Source organism: Eleutherodactylus coqui, chromosome 2 (genome assembly GCF_035609145.1).
Source record: "Eleutherodactylus coqui strain aEleCoq1 chromosome 2, aEleCoq1.hap1, whole genome shotgun sequence".
In the NCBI taxonomy this organism is placed as follows: Eukaryota; Metazoa; Chordata; class Amphibia; order Anura; family Eleutherodactylidae; genus Eleutherodactylus; species Eleutherodactylus coqui.
In genome coordinates this window covers 225,457,067-225,484,646 of record NC_089838.1, presented here as the reverse complement: position 1 = coordinate 225,484,646, position 27,580 = coordinate 225,457,067, and the positions used below count along the sequence as shown (strand labels likewise).

General features: G+C 41.9%; 1 protein-coding gene across 5 annotated transcripts in view; it reads left to right on the top strand.

The window, feature by feature from the left end:
* TCF12 (transcription factor 12) overlaps positions 1–27,580 on the top strand; it is a 213,548-nt gene that overhangs the window by 61,577 nt on the left and 124,391 nt on the right. For all 5 annotated transcript variants that reach the window (XM_066592550.1, XM_066592546.1, XM_066592548.1 and 2 more), the window contains one exon: positions 6,126–6,228. In XM_066592550.1, the coding sequence (XP_066448647.1) occupies positions 6,126–6,228 (103 nt within the window). The remainder of the gene's footprint in view (positions 1–6,125; positions 6,229–27,580) is intronic.

Genomic DNA, 27,580 nt, shown 5'->3' with positions numbered 1-27,580 from the left:
ATCAGCGCTGGAGTAGCAAGTTCAGGTTGAGTATTGTGTGCTCCAGAGGGGTACTCTAATTTGCATGCAACTCTCTGCCTTTCTGTGGATGGCAGTTGTCAATACTTACGAGTTGTTTGCATTGGAACCCTAGCCCTAAAAGGATTGTTCAAATTAGTAAAAGGGTATATATTTTTATTTTTTTTTTTACCTTGAACTGTACCAGTGTTGTGGATGGACTTTGAGAGGTATTGAAGCTCCTCGCTATTCACATGAATTGGGCTGAGCTGGGATATTGAACGAAGCTCAAGATCAAGAGTGTTGCTGTTCCTAGCATAAAAGCAGACCCTGTTTTTCTAATCGTATACAAGCTACTTTAAGGTGGCAAGTTCTCAAAGTACGACATGGTTAAAATATCCTATGTTCACTATCAAGAAATGTGTTGGGAATCTCTCTGACAAAAGTAATGGGTCGAACAAATTCTCTTCCTCTCCGACAACTTTGTCTTCCTAAAAGTAGAATATGAAACAAAGTGATCTGCTATCTTGGCCCTATTTCTAAAGGACCATTTGCACAAAGCATTTACCAGTCTAAATGCACAGCCATCGTGCACTATCCGTTTACATTTCGTTGGTCGCTCACTTTCAACCAGCATGAAAATCACTGGATCTCTGACTTGCCGCTAAGTTTAAGCTCTCCATGCTCAGCGTTTCCCATAGAATGGGGCATTACCAACAGGGAAGAAATGGTTGAGGGCGTAAGGGTGGCTGGGACCTTAGGAGGTAGTGATCATGTTATCATTGAATTTTAGATAACAGACTTCAAGGATGAATTTCAGAAAGGCAGATATTGATGAAATCCGAAAGGGGGTAGGAAGGATCAAATGACTGGATGTTCTTAAGGACAGAAATGTCCAAGAAAGTTGGGAATGAGATTCTCAAAACACAATCGTTAATAATTCCTAAATAAAGAAGAATTAAAAGTATTTAAAGAGACCAGGATGGATGAACACAGAACTTACTTTACCCACATTCTACAAAGGAAGAAAAATATGTTTATCAAATGGAAAGAGGGGGGAATATCTAAAGAAGAATATAATGCAGTTTTCAGAAGCTGTAGGGCAAGTGTCAGAAAAGTTAATAATGAATTAAGGCTTGCATGAGAGGCCAAAAGCAATAAAGGATGGGGGTATGTCAGAAGCAAAAGAAAAGTCATAGGATGTTTACAGGATGGAAATGTTGAATTGGTTAAAAATGATGTTGAGAAGGCCGAACTTTTAAATTCCAAATTTCATATCTGTTTTCTCTTAAACTAAATGCAACATCAACTGATCTTCAAAGGAATAAAAGAAGGCAGGCTATTTATCAACAAAGAGATGGTTAGCAAACACTTAGCTAACTTTAATGAATTCAAGTCTCAGATGAATTACATCCTAGGATACTGAAGGAAGCAGCAGAGGTAATTGCCCAACCACTCACTGTAATCTTTGAAAATTCCTGGAGAAATCCCAGAGATTAAAAAAAGGCAAATGTTGTCCCTATCTTCAAAAAAGGGAAGAAGGTGGATCCAGGAAACTATAGGCTTGTGAGCCTGACTTCTGTACCAGGAAACTACTTGGATGAAAATAGAGTAATTAACCAGAGCCATCATGGGTTTGTAACAAACAAGTCATGTTAATCTTAAAGGGGTTGTCCCGCGCCGAAACGGGTTTTTTTTTTTTTTTTGTACCCCCCCCCCCCCCCCCCCCCCCCGGTTCGGCGCGAGACAACCCCGATGCAGGGGTTGAAAAAACAAACCGGGTAGTACTTACCCGAATCCCGGCGGTCCGGCGTCTTCATACTCACCTGCTGAAGATGGCCGCCGGGATCCTCTCTCTCTGTGGACCGCAGGGCTTCCGTGCGGTCCATTGCCGATTCCAGCCTCCTGATTGGCTGGAATCGGCACATGACGGGGCGGAGCTACACGGAGTCGGCATTCTGCACGAGCAGCCCCATTGAAGACAGCAGAAGACCCGGACTGCGCAAGCGCGTCTAATTTGGCCATTAGACGGCGAAAATTAGACGGCAACCATGGAGACGAGGACGCAACGGAACAGGTAAGTGAATAACTTTTAAAACTTCTGTATGGCTCATAATTAATGCACAATGTACATTACAAAGTGCATTAATATGGCCATACAGAAGTGTATAGACCCACTTGCTGCCGCGGGACAACCCCTTTAATTTCCATCTATTACAGAATCATGGGCTGGGTTAATCAGGGACATGTGGTAGATAGTATGTCTTGACTTTTTAGTAAAGCATTTTACAAAGTATCTCATACCATTCTTATTGAAAAAACTGATCAAATATGGGATCGACAGGGCAACTGGATTCACAACTGGCTGAGTGATTAGACTCAGACAGGTCATAAATGGCTTCTCATCCAAGTGGAAGAATGTCTCAAATGGAGTACCGCAAGGCTCTGTACTGGGCCCAGTGGTGTTCAAAACTTTTGTAAATGATCTAGATGAGGGAATTGAGGGGGAAACTGATGAAGTTTACCAGCGACGCAGAACTAGGAGGGATAGCTAACACTACAGAAGAGGAGAGAGAGGATTCAAATAGATCTAGACAAGCTTGAACAGTTGACAGCGACTAACAATGGTATTTAAAAAGGAAAAATATGGGCAAGAAAAATAATAAAAGCACATACAGAATGGGAGTAATTGAACTACGCAGCACATGTGAAAATGACTTGAGTATACTAATAGATCACAGACTGAACATGAGTCAACGGTGTGATGTAGCCGCAAAAAAAAAGACAAACACAATTCTGGGATGTATTAAGAGAAGTATAGAGTCTAGATCACATGTGGTAATTATCTGCCTCTACTCTTTAGGCCTTCTATATGTCCACGGGCGGGTTTGATTTTTGGAATCCGTAAAAGAGATCCGCAAATCAAGCCGCCCATAGGAAAGCATGGGCGTCCACAAATTAAAGCATGCGGATTTGTTTTGCAAACAAATCGCAGCACGCTTCATTTTTGTGCAGTCCCTGCATAGACGATTCCCATTGAAGTCATTGGAAGCCATCTGATCCGTGGCACATCCGCAGCTGACACTGCGGACATGCCGCAGATCCCGCGAGAAAGCAGGACTTTAAAAAAAAAAAAGAACTAACGAACTGTACTGCGCATGTCCAACGGCGAGATTTCATATCAATTCAATTTAATTTGTGTTTGTTTTTTTTATTTTTGTGTTGTTTTTTTTTTGTGTGAAGTAGTGTAGGAGGAAACTTGAGAGCCTGCAGGAAACCCATGCAAACACAGGGGAAAACATAAGAACTCCATGCAAATATTACCTTTGGTTGAATTTGAGCCCAGAACCCCAGTGCTTCAAGGCAATAGTGTTAACCATTAAAACACCATGCTGTCCTCTTCCTCACTTGCATATAAAAATAATGCAATATGAATCAGCTAATCAGCTGCTTGGTATTACAGATTCTGTTCCCATTCAATTCAATAGGAATAGTGCCTGCAATAATTGTCAGCTGCCATCTTCTTAAACTGATATAGCAGCCTGGCGAATGGCAGATCAATGGAAATCTCAGGTAGCTGACCCCAGCTGATCAAATATTGATGCCCCATCATCAGAATAAGTCAAAAGTATATCAGAAGCGGACGACCCCATTAATAGGCTTGCTATGAAATTTTACTCTGGAGTAGATAATGAATATCCTGTTACTATGTATTCATATCTTTTTAAAGCATTAAAGGGGTTGCATGACTTTTCTTTTGTACTCTTATTGTTCCCATGCTTAAACATAATATAATGGCTAGTAATCACTAGTCAGTCACAGAGCTCCTTTTTAAAGGGGTTGTCCCGCGCCGAAACGTTTTTTTTTTTCAATAGCCCCCCCCGTTCGGCGCGAGACAAACGCGATGCAGGGGTTTAAAAAAAAAAAACCGGGTAGTACTTACCCGAATCCCCGCGCTCCGGTGACTTCTTACTTACCTTGCGAAGATGGCCGCCGGGATCTTCACCCACGGTGGACCGCAGGTCTTCTCCCATGGTGCACCGTGGGCTCTGTGCGTTCCATTGCCGATTCCAGCCTCCTGATTGGCTGGAATCGGCACATGTGACGGGGCGGAGCTACGAGGAGCAGCTCTCTGGCACGAGCGGCCCCATTCAGAAGGGAGAAGACCGGACTGCGCAAGCGCGTCTCATCGGGCGATTAGACGCTGAAATTAGACGGCTCCATGGAGACGAGGACGCTAGCAACGGAACAGGTAAGTGAATAACTTCTGTATGGCTCATAATTAATGCACGATGTACATTACAAAGTGCATTAATATGGCCATACAGAAGTGCTGAACCCCACTTGCTTTCGCGGGACAACCCCTTTAACTCTGGAACCCCCTTTAAGTGCCACCTCTCGGTGCACTTTTTAAGACATACCATCGTCTTGGTTCCATAGGTATTGATGAGCAACAAAGTGAAGCCATAGCGAAATCTTTACTATAGAACTGATCATTTTAATGGAACATAGTATGTTAGGCTGAGTGAAGACAATGTCCATCTAGTTCAGCCTATTTCAACCCCCTAGTTGATCTAGAGGAAGGAAAAAACCCCAAGAGGCAAAGACCAATTAGCCCATTTGGTAGAAAATTGCTTCCCGACTCTGTAATGGCAATTTGAAGAATCCCTGGATTAACCTTTTGGTAGTTCCTACCTGACTGTAAGACCCAGAACTACAAAGCTGCTGGTCACCTAATGTCTATATCCAGTAATATCCTTCCGCTCGAGAAAGACGTCTAGTCCCCTCTAGCTTGGATGCAAAATGTGATTATATGCGGGCATGGAGGCATACAGGTTCAGTATGGTATCCTGTGGCATATCTCTCCACATTTGCTGTAACTGAGCCTCTAGATCATTCGAACTCGTAGACTGTTGAAGTTGGCATTCCAGATGGTTCCATACATGCTGTATTGTTGATAAATCTAGCAACCTGGCAGGCCACGGAAGTGTGACAATCTTGTAGAGGCATTCCTGTGATACCCTTGTTGTGTGTATGCCTCTTGAAAGCCACCATTGAAGACCACACATGTGGCTGAAGGTTATCCTAAACCTATAAGTGAACTCTCATTGTCCCTTGTACTATTACTAGAGATGACCGACTCGTATGCAATGGCCCCTGAGACCATCATACCAGCAGTGGGGGCAGTGTGCCACTCCATAGCAAAGGCAGGATTGAAGCGCTCATCCCTAAGTCTCGAGACATGAACCCCGCTGTCATTGGTGCCCAAACTGAACTTGAATTCCTCACTGAAGACAACCCAATTCCACTCCATAGCAGTTTGTTTCATCGTTCAAGGCACTACTACAAATGGAGGCGGCACTGGGTGGGTATCAAAGGCACTAGACTTGATGGGTTACATGGGACCAAATCCCCTTCCGCCAAGCACCTGGAAATGGATCCTGCAGACATAGGGGCCTGTAATAATGATGCCACCTGTGTCTGATGGCGTACAATGAAACAGTTGGAGCTGCTTGTATGTGTCGGACGATTAGACGATCCTCTTAACTCTGTCTGTCGAGGGTGTCCTGAGCTCAGCCGCCTTACACATCCACTGGTATCAACACCTCTTAACAGTCTGGTCAGAACGGCCCAGGTGGTGGGCACGACTATCCGGCTTCTCACATTCCAATAATACCCCTAAGACTCTATTAACGGGGCGAAATCTCTCTGATTGCGTCATAGTTTATCTAGTGGTCAACAAGCTGAAAAGTGGTCCCTACACACAAGTAGCCTCTAAGAGCCTTTTTATAGACTGAGAGTGGAACTACTTTTAGACCCTCAGATGGCAAGACCGTTCATCTTAATCACAAGACAACTGTAATCGTTTACGTGTCTGCCTGAGATGTAACTGCATGCAAAGTTTTGCAGCAAGGCGTCAACTCCTAGGTGTTTGATTTTTATTTATTTATTGACCAAGATTGTATAAAGTTTACATTAAAATGCACATTATGCCAATGATATATATTTTTATATTTCGCAGTGGCCAATTACTACTCTGAGCATTGTACATGACTTAAGAGTGTCATTACACTCAATTAGCAAGACTGTCACATAATCTGCTTAATACTTTTCTTGCTCTTCCCTAGGGTTTTGCAGACAGCCCTCATTACAGTGAACACTTGAATGACAGTCGATTAGGGCCCCATGAAGGATTGTCCCCGACACCTTTCATGAACTCAAATCTGATGGGTAAGTAGGTAATGCTTCTGGGCAGCCACTAAAAGCCTCTTTTCTATAGGAGACGTTTACCGTTCTTAGTCTGCCGCTCATCAGCTGGACTACACAATATTTAAAAAGAACCTGTCGCCTTTATATCTTTTTCCTGCACGGTACTAGAGAGCTATAACTGGGCTTCCCTAGTCTTTTAATAGTGTCTCTGAGATAAAATTCTGATCGGACATTCATTAGAAATCAAATCCTTAATTTGTGGTAATTGTGGAAAAAATGTTAAGTCATAAATCCACTATTTTTTTTCTTCAATGCTTTTCTTGGAATATACTAAAGAAGCAGCCATATAGGACACTTGATACTTGTGTTCAAAATATCAGTACCCAACTATACTGTATTTACAGTGGATGCAAAAAATGGATGTTACTGAATAATGTATGCTGATGTAACGGGACCTGTTCTTTTAAATGTTAGTATTGTAGTTTCAGGAATTGTCAAATTTGATATATTGTCAATTTAAAAGAAAAGGACCTGTTGTCTAATTTGTTCACAAGATTGTTGTCATTGTATTGGTGCGCTATACAGACCCAGTGATTTATTTGATATGGTTTACGAACTTTATATCCATCCATTTTCCGGTAAAATATTGGAGGTTTAATCTGTTGGTCAAAAGCCTTCTGGCCACCCTGAACACTTATAGTTTAAAGGGGCTGTCCAGAGTTAGGAAAACACAGTCCATAGAGTTGTGTATGGTATTGCCGCTCAACTTCTTTTAAGTTAATAGGAACTGAGCTGCTATAATGCACAATACACGGACAAGGGAGCGCTGTGTTTGGAGAAAGCAGCCGTGTTTTTCTAACCCTGGACAACCCCTTTAAGGGGGAAAACATCCAAGAAGAGCATAGATATATAAACAAAATTATTTATTCATAGAGTATAGGAACCAATAAAAAAAGCAGCGCAATTTAAGACCCTTGTAGGACTTGAAACAAAATCAAAATTTCTTTGCCCTTAGGGACATAGTCCTGTTTGTTTCCCCCTTCCCCCCTCCCAATCTTTAAAATAATCGTACTGCTTAGGCCTCATTCACACGGGTGTATTGGTGCTCCGTTTGGGCACACATTTTTTAAACAAATACAAAAGGTATAAGCCCCTTTAATTTGTATTGGGGTATTCAGACTTGGAATTTTCATGCCAGTTGAAATAAAAAATGCAGCCGAGTCCTACTTTGGTTCTTAGCGTGGACTGAAATTGCCCGTTAAAATCAATGGGATCGCGTAGATACTACATATTTATGGAAGAAGGCAGAATGACCTATAGGACCTACTTGCATTTTTTTCTGCTCAAATGAAAAACACAGTGAGTACGTGCGCAAGAAAAAGGACCAACTACCGCAGCAAAGACAGGCAGTTTGTGTACGTGGAAACAGAGTGTTTCACTGGCCAAAACTGCATACGTGATTATTTTTCTGTCAACGTGTTAATTTTTTTTCTTATTATAAATATGGGAAAAGGGTTTTTGTTTTAGGGCAGCCTGATCATGAACGGGTCTGATTCCGAATGTGGGATCCCTCAGCGGAATCTAACCCTGTGTCCGACCGGTGACCCTAGGCACCTGTCAGTCGTCTTCGTGTGCAGTTGGCCCTCTGTACTGCGGATGGTCTGGACGGCGAGATGTCGGACATGCGCAGTACAGATTTTGCCGCACCGTCACTAAGCGATGATGCCGGTTTCGCGACCCTTCTGCAATGTTCATTGTGGAAGCGCTGTGGAAGCCGTCCATGCCTTGCTCGCACTAAAATAGAATATGCTGTAGTTTTAAAACCGTGACCGGAAAATCGCAATGGTTTTCCACTCGTGGGCAGGAAAAAGCGCTTTCGCATAGCATGTAATGGCAGGTATTTGCTGTGGAACCCGGGCAAACTTGCAATGGCCTTTATTTTTCACAATAATACTCCCCACCCCTTTTTTTTCTCCACTTACGATTGTTTGATTGCCTATACTGCAATATGTGAACACTGAAAGCAACTGTTGCGGCCAGGTGTCAGCTATCAAATACAGTTTACACTGGCTGTGTATGGAGCGGGCTCGGCCCCCGAACCTGATCCATACAAACCCTGCACATTCATATGTATCTTTGGGCACTGAGGGGTTAAAACACTGGACTACTGTAGGTATCTTATTAACTAGATTTTGTAGTGTCTAACCTCTTCAGAAAGCCTGTGGAATAGATTACAAGCCTCATGGAAGCAATTAGAACCAGTTTCCTCACTTCTACCTGAAACTCCGAATGCTCATGGTGTCCGAAGACTTATGACCGGCAGCGTAAATATAAAACATATCATCAGACTATAACCTCTTGTATAAATTGTTTTTGTGGGGTTTTTTTTAAATATATTTTTTTTTTTAATTCTATTTTTTTTGTCATGATCTATATTTAAAAAGAAGTCCTAAACTTTTGCCTTTTTCGCACTGATCACCAGGCTTAATGATAGGTTTAGGCTTTGTGTTCACCATATTGGGTCTGTTGCGTTATGTTGTCTAACATTTTTGAGGACAACTGCGCTATTTTGTTAGGGGTGTCTGGCCGTAACTCTGCTGGAGGTTCTGAGTGAAGCGTCCAATACTTGTGTGATCAGAGCCTGATACATCTGCAGTACTTGCCACTTATAGATGTTGTGACAGATACTTACTGCAGTACGCAAACACTGAAATTCCTCCATAATTCTCTTAACTTAAAGTGAAGCTCTACGTTTGTCTCGACTATATCTCGTATAATGGGGAGGTTAGCAATTTGTTTTCTTCTAGGAAATAGAATTTTACTGTGAAATTGAGAAATCCAACTGTGGGGAAATCAAAGTTCTCGGTTGTTCTTCCAAAAGTTGTAGGCAGAATATAGGTAGAGTGTGTGAACCCCAGATGTAATCTGTTATCCTGGCACGTGATTGAGTCAAGTACAGTTTACTGTTTTTGTTTTGTTTTTCAAATATAACATATGTGGTCAAATTGTTGTAACTTTTATTAGGCCGTAAGTTGTCAAGTATTCATGAGTCAAGTTGAAGTTAGAGGGGTATTCACGGCATGCAAAGTTGCTGACAAATAAAGACTAATTAAATATTGTTGATAAAGTTTGCCATGCATCTTTTGCTGTGGGCTTGGTGCCGCTCTACAAACCATCACCTCCTCCCGACAGTTCAGAAGTGTTTATTCCCAGGTTGCCCCTGGATACGTCCTGTAGGCATTCCAGCACTACAGGTCGGGCGTGCTCAGTAGGAAGGACCTGGGATGGCTTTTTGTTCTTCTTCAACTCTACGGATAGGATTGCTGACCAAAAAATAAAGCAGCGCTTAGCGAAGACCTTAACAGGAAGGAAGTACTGAGTGGGGAATTGTGAGAAATGGAATTTCAAGCTGTACATCGGCAGGGATGTGGTGACCATCTTGGAAAATGGCAGTATGGTGATAGAAAGGTAATAGCTGCACAATTTATACCCATAAACTGTGCCTAAAAATGGCGCAAACACCTTTCATGTCTCTAACTTTTTGAAAATTTGCTTCACAACCAGAATACCCCTGTAACAGCCCTCCAATGTTATAGCAGAGGAATGCATAAATGACGGATCCTGAATTTATACCTAGTATCTTTTTTTTTTTTTTTTTCTTTTACAAAAAAAGCCATTTAATAGTACTATGTATGAGTCGCAGGGAGAGCGTACAGCCTCAGCTCAAACATTTTACTTTAGCCATTGATCCATTAAATCATTTTAGCACATTGTCTGTCTTCAGTATCTATTGTAGCTTGTTCATACTGTAAGGTATTATATTGTTGTCTGTGTGACCTATTTTTTTTTTGCTATCTCCGTATTGTCCTTTTAAGACACAGCCATAGTAATCTAAGTGGATTAGCTAAATCCAAATCCTGGTGGTCTGCAATTTCTTCTGGAAATCTTTCTGCTTTGTCTATATTTTCTTAATCTTTTTTTTTAATGGCATTTACAAAGGTAACTGTGGATTACTGGAGCATTTTAGTGTCTGCAGACCTGTTAACTTTAAAATACCCAATCAGTCTTATTTACGATAGTTTGTGAATGTGTTCATCAGATCTAGAAAAAAGCCTAAGGGAACTAGAATCGCAACGCTGAAACCAAGGGATTGGGAATGTATTTCACAACTATTTCTATAGTACATATTTGATATTTTAGGTGTCCATTAGTAGTATGGAATTAAAGAGGACCTGTCATGTCCTTATGCCAGCAGGGTGGGCTGCATAGCATTGCAACCACAGCTCCACTGACTCTAAGGCCCAGTTTCACATCTGTGTTGGTACCAGTCGGAGGTTCTGCCAAAGAGACGGCTCAATATACCAGAAGAAAAGCATTGCGTACAAAAGCCAGGCAGCTGGGTGGAAAGTGGGTGGACCCCATTATAATCGGTGAGAGGCCGTCAAGAGGCAAAACTATTAAGCCAATGGGATTCCCCGTTCCAGCTTCCCAAGTGGCGCAAGAAAGCAGATGTAAAGCCACCCTTTGTCTATATTTTGTTTATACTTACCCTGGCATTGGAGTCTATGTAGCAGGCCTCACGGACATGAGGATTTGACTGGTCCTTTTTAATTATGGCACTCACATTTTACTCTGAAAAATGAGTTGCCACTGACAAATGTTTAAAAAAAAATAAAAAAAATTAGTGACTGATTTTTGTATCCCACTGCAACGTTTTAGGATGGAAATGGTTTTTGACTAAATAATCTGAATAAAATCCATTGCAAAATACCTGGAAAAACCCACCTGGGTTAATTATCATACAGTGATTAATGGTATCATTAAACTATTTCTGAAAGGAATTGCTTGTTCCGGGATTGGTGAGTTTTCGGCTGGATTCAGAGTTTGAGTTTTGGTGCTGTGATGGTGTTCTGTAGTTGAATTAGTTGTAACGCCCCCATTGACACATTACCCTAAGGCCTGTTTACAAGTCATGATCTCTCAAACCGCCAATAAATGAGGAGTTGTTTGGAAATCTCTGTCTGAGGATCTGTTGCACTTTTTTTTTTTTGTAGTCCTTATAGTTGATAATGATGAATCTTTTTTTCCCCCCCAGTAGAGCAGTGTCATTGTTGTCTAGGGATTGCTCTCGCAGAAGACCCGCGCTGTGCTGCAGAGCTTTGTGTAGATTGACTAACGGTCCTTTTAGATAAGCCGATCTCTTTTAAACGTGCGAGTGACGTCACCGCGAACTCTTTCGCACTCGTGCAGCCAGTTTAGAGAGGCAAATGCATCGCTGGTTCCTTCAAATGGGAATTGTGCAGAATTTTTCCGCCCCGATATAAGTGACTAGAGGGACTGAACGATAAGTGAACGAGCCAACAATGATTTTTGTGCCTCCAGAAACTGAACAACGAATGAGAAGCGAGCGATTCCCATCAGTCACTGGCTTGCGTGTAGACTAAACAATTATTGTTCACCTTCGCTCGTTTGAAGGATTTTATGAACGATTCCGTCCAAACGTAGCTGAACTATAAGCAGTACTTCTCCTTCCCTCACACTCGCCAGTTATTACAATTGCTTGGAAAAATGGCAAATTGTAGGAATCATTGACCGGCATCAATGGGCCATTACTGAATTTGATGAGGGAGAACAATACGGAAAACTGCAAATCTGGTTTGTGTGATACATTTGTAGGCTGGTGGAAGAATAATAGTTGTGCAGTCTTGCCTCTACATAATAAAGACTTAAAGGGGTGTTCATCTTAATGATGGCTTATTTAGTCCTTTAGGTTAGAACAATAATCTCTTCAAACCCAACAATTTTCTGTAAAGAACAGTTTAATATCGCCCTTTCCCCCAAATGGGAGATGGCAATAATGGCTCTGCAGCACACCCATTGGAAGGTAGCTTCCTTATAAGTCAATATCTGACCTTCTAATAAGTCTTGCAACATGACTAAGGATATTAGCCAAACCACAATCTTCTCCATAGGGGGTGCTGCAGAGGCATACAAGCTCACGTTTCCCAGAGGAGTATTATGTGGTGCTGCAGTGTTTCTCCCTAGGTCTCCTTGATGCTCTTAACCCCCCAACCCCGCACTAGCACCTACTATATCAGTATTGTCATCTGGTTGTAATAATATAATCTTATTCTGCAGCGCTTACCCAAAAGAAACTGGAATTCATTTATTTAAAATCTATTTGTACATTTTGACACTTCGTCTCCATTTGAAGCAATGCATTTATCCAAACAGTTTTTTCACTTCTCAAAGCATTTTTTAAAACTCGTTATTAATGTCTTTTAGCGTAGTACTTGTGACGTTTTTTTTTTTTTTCTGTTTCCCCTCCAACACTAGCAAAATATTTTTCTTTTGAGGTCTATTTTAATCCAAGGAAATAAAAAAATGAAGTCGCATGGAGCCGAAATCGGGTGAATGTTGAGGGTGAGGCAAGGGCGGTAAGCAATTTGTGATGAAAAATGACATGAACACTTAGCGCTGAGTGGGCAGGTGCGTTGTCATGATGGCAGGCCTTTTACGCTGTACACTGTGACACAAGCTTTTCAAAACTTTTAATTTAAAACTTTGTTACACTATCCATCTCACATCAAAGAAACAGGCAAACATTGCTCATACATTGTTCGTATGAATCATGCATCATAAATTAGGCAAAAACCTACACCACCTTTCCCAACAAGGTTGGCTGGCTTACCTCCTCAGAATGGTTCTGCAGACATGTACTAGTAACGGCCCCTCCACCAGAAGAACACTTCTGTTTCTTTTGGGTACCCACTCTCACGTCCCCCAGTAGTCTTTACTGTGTCGGTTGAACCTCCGCCAGTCCCCCAGCTTAATGTGTGTATGACATAACTACCTCTCCCTCTGCAGTGTCCACACCGGGTCTTATTTTCTAAGTAGTCATTAATACGTATTGTCACTTGCCCAGGGCGCTATCCCACTATTTTCTTCTTTTTTTCCCTCCCTCTGCAGTGAGACCTGTAAATGTGGCAATAACCTTGCTGCTTTACCTGTAGAAGCCGCTCCTCTGCCGCTGAGCATGTGCAGAAGAATGTCCACTAAGTGAACCAATGCAGTAGTCCAATAGTCATGAATACTGACTTTTGCCATATTAAAACTTGTCAGAACAGTGAACTGGCTGCAGCTGACAAAAGGCACGGGCAGTTGTGGGAACTGTGGTTTCTCAGTGGTCTTTGCTCAATGAAGAGCGCAACACTGTCAGGAGAAATGCATTCAAAAGAAATGGAGGGAAAGCATATTGTAGGTTCTGGGCATATAGACATCTATTTACAAATGTCAGAGAGGTACTGGGATTCAGAAGGAAAGATTGGATTGTTGGATAACCCCTTTAAGGGACATTTTACGATGCTAGTTCACAAACTTATCTTTGTCTGTAACGGCAGCCTTGGGGTGAATTCATATGTGGATTTGTGGTGTGGTTTGTGCATACAATGCATGTGAATGGGGTTTTGGAAATGCCAACCATATGTAGCGGCAATTTTCTACACCGGTGAAAGAGCATGGAAAATCTGCAGCATGTTCATTCTTTTGTGAAAGTGCTGCAGAATTTACTCCTTCAATGTATGTATTAAATGTTATTAATGCATGTGGACTTTTCTGTGTCTTTGCGTCAAGATCCTTGGCTAACATTTTTCACCACGTACGGACTAGGTCTTATAAGTGACTGTCTTCAGTTCTCTGAGAATTATTATACATTGAATCTGTGGCTCTGGGAATGCTGGGTGTACAGTTATGCAAATGAACCAAATCCAGTACAATTTTGGGAATGTTCAAGTTGTTATAGAATTGTGGTGGCCATACACCTTACAGATGCAGTATACTGACTGCACCTGCTGATCTTGGCTGGTTTAGGCCATCACCCTATGTGCATGGGGGCATCCCGACTCACTTGAAAGCAGATGTCTGGGAAAATTAAGGATTGTGCAGTTGGGTTTTAACGACATAGCCTTTTGTTCTCGGGAGATGTGAGTTTCCTACACTCTATATTCAGAATATATGCACACTGGCTCAGTGTATATGTGTATGTATGGACATTAGGAAAGCTAGCTAGGAGTTACGTGGGCTGCTTCCAACAGCTATATCTTTTACATGGGCTGATGACTAGCACAAATGTTCATGTGAATGTTCGTTTGCCCAATCAACGGCCCTTGTGAATGTCAGCGACTGGCTGATGAACAAGGGAATGCTTCTTCATGGAATGGATCTTTCATGCATTACTTACAAATGCTATCTGTATAGAGATGAACATTTGTATTAACATTCATTCATTCTCAAGCTACTGATCTGTGAATGGCAGCAATCGGTGACAGTTCACATGCTATTTTTTGATAGGCGTTCAATTTACAGCAGCTGATTCTCTGCCTTATATATGTACTTTGTTTAAAAAAAATCAAGCACATAAGGAGTTGTGTTGCTGCAAAACTCGGCATGCAGTTACATCTCAGACACATATGCAAAGGATTAGAGTTGTGACATGATTAGATGAACGGTCTTGCCACCTGAGGCCCTAAAAGTGGTTCTATCCCATTCCTATAAAAGGGCTCTGTGACTGTGTGTAGTGGATTTCTTTTTCCGCTTCTTTGACCACTAGACGCCTCTACGACACAATCAAAGAGATTTTGCTCAGTTAATGAGTTTGAGAGGGGGCACATTATTGGACTGCAAGAACCTGGGTGGTTGTATCAACAAATTGCCCACCACCTGGACCGTACTGACCAGACTGTTAGGCCTCCCTCACACAGACGTTTTTGTACAGCGTTTAGCGCTGTCTTATCACCACTGCGCTATTCTCTGTACAGCGCTGCCATTCATTTCAATGGCGCTGTTCACACAAGCGTCAAAACGCAGCATCTTCAACTCTGTGCTTTGATAGTGATGAATGTTCAATCTTTGGCCGTTTTCAGCACTGCGTCGCCCATTGAAATGAATAGGTAGCGGTTTCAGTGCTGCTGAAAACGTGCCACAACTTGGTACAAAGTTTTTGGCAGCGCTAAACGCAAGCGCTAGCTGGACTACCTTAAAGGAATATTCACCTAGTTGGCGCAGTTAGGGTACCCGCTGCTGTTCTCAGGAGCTCCGGGCAGGCTGCCAGGCACTTGTCAAGCCAACAGAGGATCTTTTGCTAGTGACGGGGATTGCAATCCCCACCTCTAGCAAGAGATTGCTCTGATTGGCCAAGCACGCTGAGTGTCAGCTAGCTCTGCCAATCAGAGCTGGCCAATGAATGGCTGTGATTAGTGCATCCAGCGCTGCCTGTGATTGGCTGAGCCAGCTGACACTCTGCAACCTCAGCCAATCAGAGCAATCTCTTGCTGTAGGCCGGGATTTCAATTCCCGTCACTAGCAATAGATGCTTTGTCAGCCATGACAAGTGCCCAGCAGCCTGCCCGGAGCTCTGGAGAGCAGCGGCTGTGACTGGGACAGTGCCAGCTTGGTAAGTATTGCTTTTTTTTCTTAAGGATGCTGAAAACGCAGCCCAAATGATGTAAAAAATGCATGACTATGCTGCTGAAACCACTGCATTTCTGCAAACGCCTGAATGAGGGAGGCATTTGGAGGTATTGAGACCAGTGGATGTTTTGGGGCACGCACACAATAAGTTATGGCTCAGGATGCTCTCAACAGACCACCAGTAGAAAGGATCAAGCAGCTGCACTTGTTTCATTGTCTGCAATCCAGAGACAGGTGGCACCATTGCTACAGGACCTTGTGTTTGTCTAACCATTTCCAGGCGCTTGGCTGAAGGACAGTAGGTCTCATGGCGCCCATTACGTGTACTACCCTGGGCACCCACAACCTTCACCTCCAGTTGCAGGCGCATTGTAAACTACAAAACTGGACTGTTACAGAGTGGAATCGCGTTGTTTTCAGCAAATAAACCAGGATTAGTTTGGGCACTGACAATAGCTGTGTTCGTGTCTGGAGACCTAGGGGTAAGTGCCCCAAATCCTGCCTTTGCTGTGGAGTGGCATACTACTGCTGCTGCTGGTGTGATGATCTGCGGGGCCATTGCATACGATAGTCGGTCACCCCTAGTAGTGGTATGAGGGACAATGACAGCTTAGCGATATGTTCAGGGCATATGTGTTTCCTATCATGGCAGGGCTTCTAAGAGGCATTTTCCAGTAGTCACAGTAATGCCTCTGCAACATTAGCGAAAAGAGTGTGGAAAATTACTGGTGTGAAGGCGCAACACTCTAAGCTACTAGAAGATTAAGGTCCAATATATGATAATGAAAGCACTTCTTTTTTATTATTTAACTAAATAAAATAATAAACCAGCAAGTGAAAACGCATTTTGGGGACAAGCCCCTTCATCAGTTCTGAAGCACCTCTTTCCTCCCTGTCTCCCTGCCACATACAGCCTCCATGCCCGCCCTTATCACATCTTACTTCCAAGTTAGAGGTGGTACAACGGGCTGCTAGAGCCTCCAGGCCCACCCGTATCACATCTTACATCCCAGCTAGTGGCGGTACAACAGGGGACTAGAGCCTCCATGCCCACCCGTATCACATCATATTTCCAAGTTAGAGGTGGTACAACTAGGTGCTAGAGCCCCCATGCCGCCCGTATCACATCTGACATCCAAGCTAGTGGTGGTACAACAGGGGACTAGAGCCTCCATGCCCACCCGTATCGGATCTTACTTCCAAGTTAGAGGCGGTACAACAGGGTACTAGAGCCTCCATGCCCCCCATATCACGTCTTACATCCAAACTAGAGGCGGTACAACCGGGAACTAGAGCTTCCATGCCCCTGTATCACATCTTACATCCAAGTTAGAGGCGGTACAATGGGGTACTAGAGCCTCCATGCCCCCCGTATCACATCTTACTTCCAAGTTAGAGGCGGTACAACGGGGTACCAGAGCCTCCCTTCAGTTTTCCACAATAAATTATCCCTTTGCTTTGATATTCTAATCACTTACTTATATCAACATTACAATCGCACACCAAAAGTTTCATTCGACTCCGACAACTCCTCTTAGGTGAAGAATTTTTTTTACAATGAGTACATTTGAATTAAAGAATACTAGTGCTATTAGTGCTCTTCTGCTGGTAAGTAAATAGGAGCAGTTCCAGGCCTTGGATCCGCTTACAAGTGTAGACTTCAGCATCATATTTCATTGCTGCTGTTAGCACTTAAAAGAATCATTACTAAAACAGGAGGAATTATACGTCAAGAGGATGTTGTTATTTTGAGTATTATGCTCAGCCATAAGCGTATTTGCCTGAAGAGATAGTGGATTATAAAGTGTCACTGTCTTTCATGATGGAGCTCTTAAACACTTTAATGATCTTGTACATACCAGAAGAGAGCGAAAATTCTAACAAGGGTTGATAATGATTCAATAATGAACAATTTGCCACAGAAAGATGCATTTCCATATTCATTTAGCTATTTTTGAAGTGTGCTGTGCATGCAGCAAGGCTATTATGTAGCTTGTCTCTCGTGTTTCCAACTAATGAATTCCAGAATGATCCTGTTGATTCAGAGGCATAGAGATAGGGAGTTTGCTTTTAGCCAAGATGAAAAACGTGCAATCCGTTGGCACACGGGTAAGCAATTAGCATCAAACAGATTATTATAAGGACATCCTACTATAAAAGTCCTTTTGAGTTTTGACCATAGCTGTGATTTTCTTTAAGTGGCACTATTTAGAGTTCACATTCTTTTCTGTCATCTTTTGTAGATTAATTATGGTGCTTTTAAACATAATAGATATTCCCATACAGTACAAGCTGATTTCATCCCTCTTAGCGTTTGAGCTAGATCATTAGTGCTGGATTCTCATCAAACGGGCACATCGTAGCAAACCTATTTAGTGGTATTAAGATGCAAACGTATGAAATAATCCCCCCCCCCCCCCCCCCGTTTTATTTTTTTATGCTTTTGAAATATATTCCAGCAGTGCCTACAACTACACCAGGCACAAAAGACAAAGCTAAGATAATAAATTATTAGACTGCCTTGATTAAACTGTATGCATCACAATGTCCTCTGTTGACTGTGACTATGCCAGCTTTAGATGGCTGTAATAAGGTCATATTTAACGTGCCTAATACCATTATGAGACCGGAATCCGTTTGGTCTGCAGAAATTAAACTTGGGCCAGATTCACACAGATGTATGTGAATTGCGCCTGAGAAACTTGGGTCCAACTCGCATCGGACAGCACACAGACACTCGCTACGGTTTTGCTCTATCTCCATGGATCCTCCTCATTACATGTATAATTATTATAGGCCGTGATAGGATAGGGCATGAATTGTTTAGTGTTATGAATAGCCATATAGGCCATAATGGGGTCAGATTCTGTCCATAAATTACATGGCCCACAAAAACATGTGAATTGGACCTTTTTGGGTTCTGTGGGGATCTGAGTTCTGGCCACAATATGGATTTTACAATTGGGCCATATTGCGCTAATCTAAGGCTTCCTTTGCATATGCTATTTTTGTGGCAGGTTTTTTTTTTGGGGGGGGGGGGGGGGGGGTTTCAAGATAAACCATGAATTTCAGGTGTTTTTGGAAGTGTCTGTTTTATTCTTCTCCTCTTTTACTTGAGTCCCCCCCCCCCCCTCCCCCCTGAGGCATATTTAAAATTTTCCTATTGAATTACACCTAGAATCCAGTAAAGTCACTAAAAATAAAATGTTTTCACCAAAAAATTTGGTGTATGAAACCTTCTATAATCCACACTATTCAGGGTTCAGTTAATGCAAGATAAAGCTTATTTTGCTATGTGTATGCATGTTAAAAAAAATAAAAATAAAAATAAAATTGGGCTTATATTGAAATTTTTACATCACTATTTTTTGAAAGATCCTTCCTTTTGCCTGCTTTTAAGCATTATTTTAGTTTTTACCAATTCATTTCTAAGCCCTCCTCTCCAATATGCCCAAATTGTGTGTGCGGCTATTGATGCTTGTTCTAACATACATAATGAGAACAAATGCATCATGAAGTCAGCTGTCTGGAATGCCAGAAAGTGTAATAATCATTGTGCCTAATGTAAATAGATGTGCCATTTTTGATGGTTTAATTAAGCAAAATATTTAACTTTCTTGTTTTGAAGTTAAGGTAATGTCTTTTGTTGCTTATTCTGGCAATTTCCTTTTTGAACTTTAAGAGTAGTTCCACGTGCAGCTTTTGTGGCGTTTTTTTTAATCTAAAGTGAGACGTGGATCTAGCAGGAAAAAAAAATGTAAGTTTGCCCTTTTTATGTTTTCTATCTCTTTTGAATACACTTCTGACTTTGACTCAAAAACCTGCATGAAAATCTGCCTGCAAAAACCTGTGAGAAACCGCTCTAAAGTCTGAGCTTTTCCTCTCTATTCTCTTATGACACCCAGTGCAGATAGCGGTACACTGAGGTGTCATAATAGTGTGTAAACAGGAAAACATTCTCCTTTTTGTATCTGCTTTTATTGGCCTTAGCAATTTAGATAACATTTTTATGACACGAGATGAAAAATAATTTCTCCTGTGCCAGCTGATGTGAGTGAGCAGCACTGGAAACAAAAAGTCCTGCTTAAAGGGGTTGTCTCGCGAAAGCAAGTGGGGTTAAGCACTTCTGTATGGCCATATTAATGCACTTTGTAATATACATCGTGCATTAAATATGAGCCATACAGAAGTTATTCACTTACCTGCTCCGTTGCTGGCATCCCCGTCGCCATGGCTCCGTCTAACTTCGGTGTCTTCTTGCCTTTTTAGACGCGCTTGCGCAGATCTATCTTCTCCATTCGGCTCGGCATCACCGGCATTTTGGCTCCGCCCCCTTGTACGCATCATCGCGAAGCTCCGCCCCCGTCACATGTGCCGATTCCAGCTAATCAATATGCAATGTTTTTTTTCCCTAAATTCTGGAAACCTACATTATTTTTGCTGATAACACTATTTTAGCATGTTAACCTGTTCCCATAACTGTGGCATTTGGTTCATTTTAAAGCTTCTAGAGTAATACCCCGTAATACACATGCAATGGAACAAGCCACCTATGTAGCGTCTGAGGAGCAGGCCCACAGCCAGGGAGATGGCATGGTAGATAAGGATTTCTGTCACAGTGGCTTTACCACCACCTTCCCTGAGGGTAGCTTGGGACCTGACCAAGTTACTGCTGGGAGAGGTCATAGGGACAGAGTAACTAGCAGTTACCTTTTAGTCAGTTGTCACTTGTGATGCCACCGTTCCGTCCTCTGCGGTGAATCCTGAAGTTGTAATAAATGGTCCACACACGTATAACTTTCTGAACAAAGCGGGAACGGTCGGTAATGTCCGTTTACTTAACTACAACAAAGTTCCAACAAAAACAGACATTTGGCACAAGTTACACTTCTAGAAGGTGGTGTGACAAGGAGGCTCTCTCGGGGTAATCCGACAATACACAGTCTCAGTTATCTGTGTGATCCCGCTCCCAGCGACTTTTCCTCCTACTCTCTACCGGTCAACACTCACACTCTCTGTGTCTCTGTGCTAAGTAGTAACACCGGCACATCCTGGGTAGAGTAGGCTCATGCCAAGCTGAAGGGTACTTCTCAGCTTTTTTCATTCTTCAACCCCCCCCCCCCCCTCTACCCCACAGACCGACCAGTGTCTGTGGGGTTCACTCGCTTGCATAGGCTGACTAGACTGGCCCCCCTTGAAAATGCATATATAAACCACAGTCACATGACATACAACAAAATACATTTGCCAGACATTCAGTGCTGCAAAGGTGCAATACACATCTCCAATGCATACTACATAGAAGACCCTGACAATACAATTAGCACAAGACAAACTGGGCCACTACACCTAGTCTGTTTTAAATCGATGAAGAAAACCCTACATAACTATCAGAGGCCTTAGAGGTATTTAATATTATGGCATATAGGCAATATGTATCATAACCTTCTGACCTCTGAGACCCCCACTGATCTAGTGATTAGTGCCCCTTTAGCATTTCATTGGTACAGCAGCACTTCTGGCCATCCACTATACAAGGGACATGCAGCTCCATGAATAACAGGTTGCCAGGAGCTCTGTCATGCACGAAAAGCTGAAGGGTCCGAAGCACTGAACTAGCACTCCATCCAGCCCCCTATTTCCATGAGTTCCAGTGCTCTGATTCCTACCAGACAGAAAGTTATGGCGTATCCTGAGTGTATGCCATCACTTTCAATAATAAAAAAAAAAACTGCGTGGTATTAAGAGAGCCACATAAACTTTTTTTTTATTTTTATACCGGATTTCTCCACTGTTATTATAGAGATGCTGAGTGTGGCACAGAAATAAACAGAAAATGCTACAGCAGTTTGTTTGTGCTCTCATATACTTTAATATTCTTTTTTTAAATTGAAAAATTGGGCAGATCTCAGTGTCGTCTGGCTTGTCATGGATTACATTTTTGTGGCCTCCTCTGTGGGTTTTCTGAGGGTAGAATTAATAGATTGTCACCATTGGCTGCACTATTTGCTCATAGCGATACTTTTACAATAAGCACTACTGCTTGGCACACATCGCTTAGTATGTGTACACAAGAATGACTCTTTGCCCGGTAGGGAGGTGTTTACAATATACCAGCTGCTCGGGCCTTACCCATCAGATCCTGCACAATCATTTTTCAAATGGTAGATCATTGGCTGTTGTACAAAATTGTGTTGTATAAATGGTCTTCACTTTTCTTCCTTGTGGCCATAATCTTTCTACCTTCTACTTGTTCATTTATATATGCACTATACTAGTATTGTATACTAGCAGCATGTCTTATATATTGTTGTGTGTTGTGCTATTCAAATTTGACAATGCTGAAAAGTTTGCAAGCCAAAGGTCATTGCCCAACTTAAGCCAAACTCTGTACTGACTAGATCTGTGAAATCCCCCCAATGTATATCTCCAACCTATGCATTTGCATAGGTCTTCAGTGGCATACTTTATCAATAGGCTCCCATGTTTATATATAAACAAAAAAAAAAACATACCATTTTTTTTTTAAAATAGTTATTAAAAACCTCTGCGCCTTATGCTGGCCCAAGGAATAACAGACACCCTTTTTGCAGTCGTCAGGTCAATGGAGCCCTGTGAATGTGCTTGACATACGCATTGGGAGCTTTCCTGTCATATAAACCAGCCATAGTGGATCCATATCGGTCTAGCAGTGACCGATCAGGTCCTCTGTAGACATGAATTGGTCTACTGTAACTTTTTGATAGTTGTAGTTTTAGTCTGACATTGTGGATGAAATCATTTCTTGATGATCTGGATGAAATTCTGTACTCTAGAGATGCAGTATATGATTTAATCATGTGGATAGTCCATTGCAATTGTTCACTTGCTGATACTTTTATTAATTTCCTATGAAATACAACTAAGTCAGTGATTAATATGTATATACTTTTCCTCAACTCTACCTTCTTGTTTTTGCCCCATAGAATACTCCTAATTCTGCGCACTTCAAAATACAGCACTCATCTGGCTTTCATTTTACTTTCATAAACGCTAATGGGTTTCCAAGAAATTAAATTATACAGTCATTTAGTAGCAGCGCTAAGTGCATGGCATTTTATTTCCCCTTGGGTCTCCATACTCCTGAGCATGTGTAAAATCTGTCCTTTCCTTATTCTGCTTTAAAACTTGTATCAAACTAGCAGACTTGTTCAGGGAAACACGAAATACATGGATTCTGCTGCAATGTTTTGCTTCCTTTATATAAAAAAAACTAATTAAACTGAAAAACTGTTCTGTTTACTCAAAGTTTATTGGATTTTATGTATTATGTAGAATCAAAAATAACAATGCTGGTCGCGCAGGACCAAACCATAACAAAAGCAGAAAACAGGAATAGTTACAGTCTATGACATAGAAAATCGGCCCCATCATCTGTCCAGAGTCTCCACGGCATAATACGAGAGGCAAAGTTTCCAAGGGATAGAATTGCAGTTGCAAAGATATATTCAATATCCCTCAGTACCTCCCGTGATCAGAGAATATATCAACAACCGCGGACTGGACCGGAAGAGGATATTAATGGTAAAAACTGCTATTAGAATATAAAATATATTCTGCTTTGTGACTTTTTTGACTCTTGACTCTGAAAAATCCACTGAAAAATCATCATATACCAAAACTATCCTTGCATCATATTAAATGTTACAGTGAAGGAACAATAGCACTGCAGCAATGTTATATAATGGCAGGGCGAACAACCAGACCACTATCACTGCTGAGGGATGCCCCTTTAAAAATATATACCTTTACTCAAAGATACTTTTAAAATCGTTATTAACCCCAATATGCACACAAAATGTTGATTAACAAAAAGTACATGTGTGCTGTTTTAAGGCCCAATTACACACAATAATATTTTGATTATTGGTCAAATTTCGTTAAAACAATGGCATATGAGTGATAATCATTGCGTGTAAATGCTCCTATCGTTTACTCTTTGGCTGAGCAATGATTTTAAGGTCACTTTAAAATCAATCATTCACCCAGAGAGTAGATAACACAGACCGCATGCTGTGTTCTGCACGGGAGTGGCTGATTACATTGTATTCATGCCGACAGCCCGTGATGACAGCCAGTGCGATAACAGAGGAGCTGACCACCTGCTGAGTTCTGCAAGCAGCTCCCTGAAGCTCATTTACACGGAAATGAAGCTGATAAAGTATTAATGGGCATTAGTGCCCATTAGTACTTTATGCAAAACGATCGCTAAAACGGTCAATTGTTTGGAAAGATTATCTTTGCGTGTAAATGGGCCTTTAGGGTAAAGGGTGATGCAGCAGGCATTTATGCAGTACTCAGGGTTTGTTGACTCAACTCTGATGTTGATGGAACTATACACACAGTGTGTAGTCCTTCCCAAGGACAGCCGGCCTATATTGAAGGTAAAGTTCTGCTAGCGCATTGACCCTATACAGGACCTAGGATCACTCTGATAAGAGCAACCCCACTCAACAGAGGCTAATACTGTTGTAACCCTACAAAACCCCACTGATATGAACATCATGATGATGCTTGATGGGCATAGATGCAGTGTTTGCCTTAGTTTTGTAAGGTTACAGCATGGTTAGCCTCAATTCAGTTAGGATGCTCTTGTCGGGGTGATCGTAGGTTCTGTATAGCGTCAGTGTGCTATCAGACCATCACCTTCAATGTAGGTTGGCTGTCCCTAGAAACTTATCTGTCAGTGTAGTTCCATCAACATCAGAGTTTGAGTCAGCAAACCGTGAGGACAGCAGAAATACCTGCTGTATCATCCTCTAGGGCTCTTGTCCACGGGCGTATGCGTAAAATGCTGCGGGTCATCGGTTTTGTTGGCAGAGAGCGTATGGCTGCGAGTGTACTGTGCATGCCTGTGTATCTCACACACATGCGGAGTGTGACTTTTTGTATATGAAAACGCTGCCTTAAGGCCCAATGTGCACAGGTGGATTTCATTTGCGGAATCCATGCATCAAGCCGCCCATAGAGAAGCATGGGGCGTCTGCACTTGAACACCTGCAGATTTGTTTTTATTTGATTTGCAGATGCCACGCTCAGATAATCGCAGCGTGCTCCATTTTACCGCAGATCACGCACACGGATGTGCTCCATTCATCTCTATGGGATATTATGATCCACAGTGCATCCGCAAATACATTTACGAATTCGCTGCAGATTGGAAGAATAAAATCAATTAGGGAGGTGTGGAAAAGGCTGGGAGGTGGGGGTTGCGGATTTTTTTCTGCGCGGATCTGCAGTGCATCCGCATGGGGGGGAAAAAAGCAATAAAAAACAATTTAATGATGTTTCGCAGTGAATTTGCTGCCGAAGTCTGCCTGAAAAATCTGTGCATACCGTGGACATGACACCTTGCATAGAGAAAATGGAGCATACTGCGATCTATTTCTCGTGCGTATCGATATGCACATGTGCATAGATCAATCCATTCCCTGCGGCTCACACAGCCCTGCAGTGCACACGTGATACGTGTTGAAAGCACAGTCCTGGACATGAGTCCTTACGCTAAGACTGCACGCGTGTATTTATCATTGTGTGTAGATTTGGGTTGTTAATGGTTTTAAAGTATCTTTGAATAATGGTTAATATTTATAAAGAGGTACCCCTTAAGCAGCGATAGTTAAATGTTTCCGTGCCTTATTATAAAATAATTGCATGTAGAAGGTAATATTCAAACGGGACAAATTTGTGGCAGCTTGTTGGTGCCGATTCCACAACAGTACATAATGCAATGCAAGTGAACAAAGATTTACGAAACAAAGGCCACAATTGTTGGAAATACTGTGACATTTGGATTTATAAGCAGATTTGGCACAGATATTTTCCTCTACCTTGAAAAAGTGAAATTCTTCAGCAGGTCCTAAAATCTGCACATATTCTGTCATTTCCAAATAGGGTTTTGCTCCATCGGATTTTCTGGTATCGTATTATACGTTTTCATGGCTTTCCAGGGCTGATTGTGGCCTAAACGTCTTGCTGCATTGTTGAATGCAGTCTGTTTCTTGTAAGTAGCTGGTTTAGGCTAAGAACTTTTTGAATAAAGGTCCTAAAAAAATGTCCTTAGGAAAGATTTGCATACAGTCAAACCTCTAATTTCGTTGGTAATCCACATAAGCCACATACTAAATGCCAATAGTCATGGGACCAGTAAGGCTGCCTGTCCACGGGTGTTGCGCTTTAATGCCACCGATTTCCGCCACAGGAGGACCCTAAAGTCACAGCGATTTTCCGTGATGAACCGATCACTGATAGGTTCATAGCGGCATGCCGTGATTTTTATACGCGAGTGGAGAATGGTAGATTTCCGCTCATGTACATCGCGCTGCACATTCCATAGTTATCCTATAGAAAATCGTTCAATGCATTACCTGCGTACAGATTATCGCCGCGGATAACGCAATGCAGAATCGCCCGTGGACTAGAGGCCTAAAACCTGAGAGATAGTGCTATTAATTATGTCTCCTAATGACACCTTCTGTGCAGATCTTCTTCTTTTGTGTGTCTCGCTATCTTTCCGTTACCAGCTGTGGGAATAACCATGATTTTGGTCTGGTGAGGAATGTGCTTGATAGTGTTTGCAGGTCACAGGTGCCGGTCTTGATAATCTTTTTATCGCTTTCTGCTGCTGCCAGCTTCTAGTGCAGCTGCTCCGAAGAGCCATCTCAGTAGGCCATCTTCCTGCCCTCAACACCGCGAGGATACAGCATGTTGTTAAGTCAGGTGAAAAGCAAAGTGACGAGGGGAGCAGGTGTGCATTACTTTGTCATTCTTAAATGTGGAAAATTGAATGGAAGGAAATGTTTGTTTCATTTCTACTATCTTGTAATTACACGCTTTCAGAAACTTCAATTTGCAGGCTCTGGTGTACTGCGAAGCAAACAATTTAACAAGCGCTACAAGATTTAAATACACAAATGTATTTCTTTAAAATGTATCATTGACTGTATCGCCAACGTGCGGTTCGCTACAGGGCCTCGTTTGTTCCACATAAAGTGAAGAGAAAAGAGCAGGTTTGCTTTAGGTATCCTTGCTCAGGTGTACAAGTAATTGTCTTATTTTAAACCTCGAGTCCCGCTGGGAATTAAGGGGGAAATTATCTCCTTCCAGTAATTACGTTAAGTAGAAGTGCTGTGGAAGTAATGACCAGCATGCATGATGGACAGTTCTTTCCTGTCACTTAGCAGTGTGTGTGATATCTTTAGGATGGCGTTCATTGGATGTAGTTTACTTACTTTGGGTAGTATTGAGGGGGAGAAAATGTGTAGAGTGGCATTAAGTAAGAATGCTTTTTGCTGCTACTTCTGGATATGAAGAACATTTATAAGCTGCCGCTATAACCAGGCTTGTTTCCTTTGCCCACCTAATTTTCAATGCTTTGGTCACTTACGCTGACTATATGAATTACTTATTTGTTAGCTGAACACTTATTTGGCTAGCAGTTACGTCTCCCAGTTTGCCCATAAACTGGCACACGCCGCTTGTACATGTTTATTTCAGTGCTGAGAAATGAAACACTTAAAGGGTACTCCTATTTTCTTTTCAAGTTTTTTTTTTTTAACCCTCAAAACTAATTTTGTATGAAAAATAAACATGATACATGTTAAGAAACTTGTAGATCAATGTATCAGTTAATTGTTCTTTTATTGGATTGTAGACTAGAAGGATATAGCATGATGCTAGTATAAGTAGTGAAGGGGTTAAACAAAACTTTTTCTATACCAGTGTGTGATAGACAGACAGACGATAAGTCTCCCAGACCCCCCTTGCATTCCTTTTCACTGAATTCATAACTGTTTCATTGTACGTTATAGTTACACCTTAAGAGGTGTAACTTATGTTAATCATTTTAGTAATACCCTATCATGTA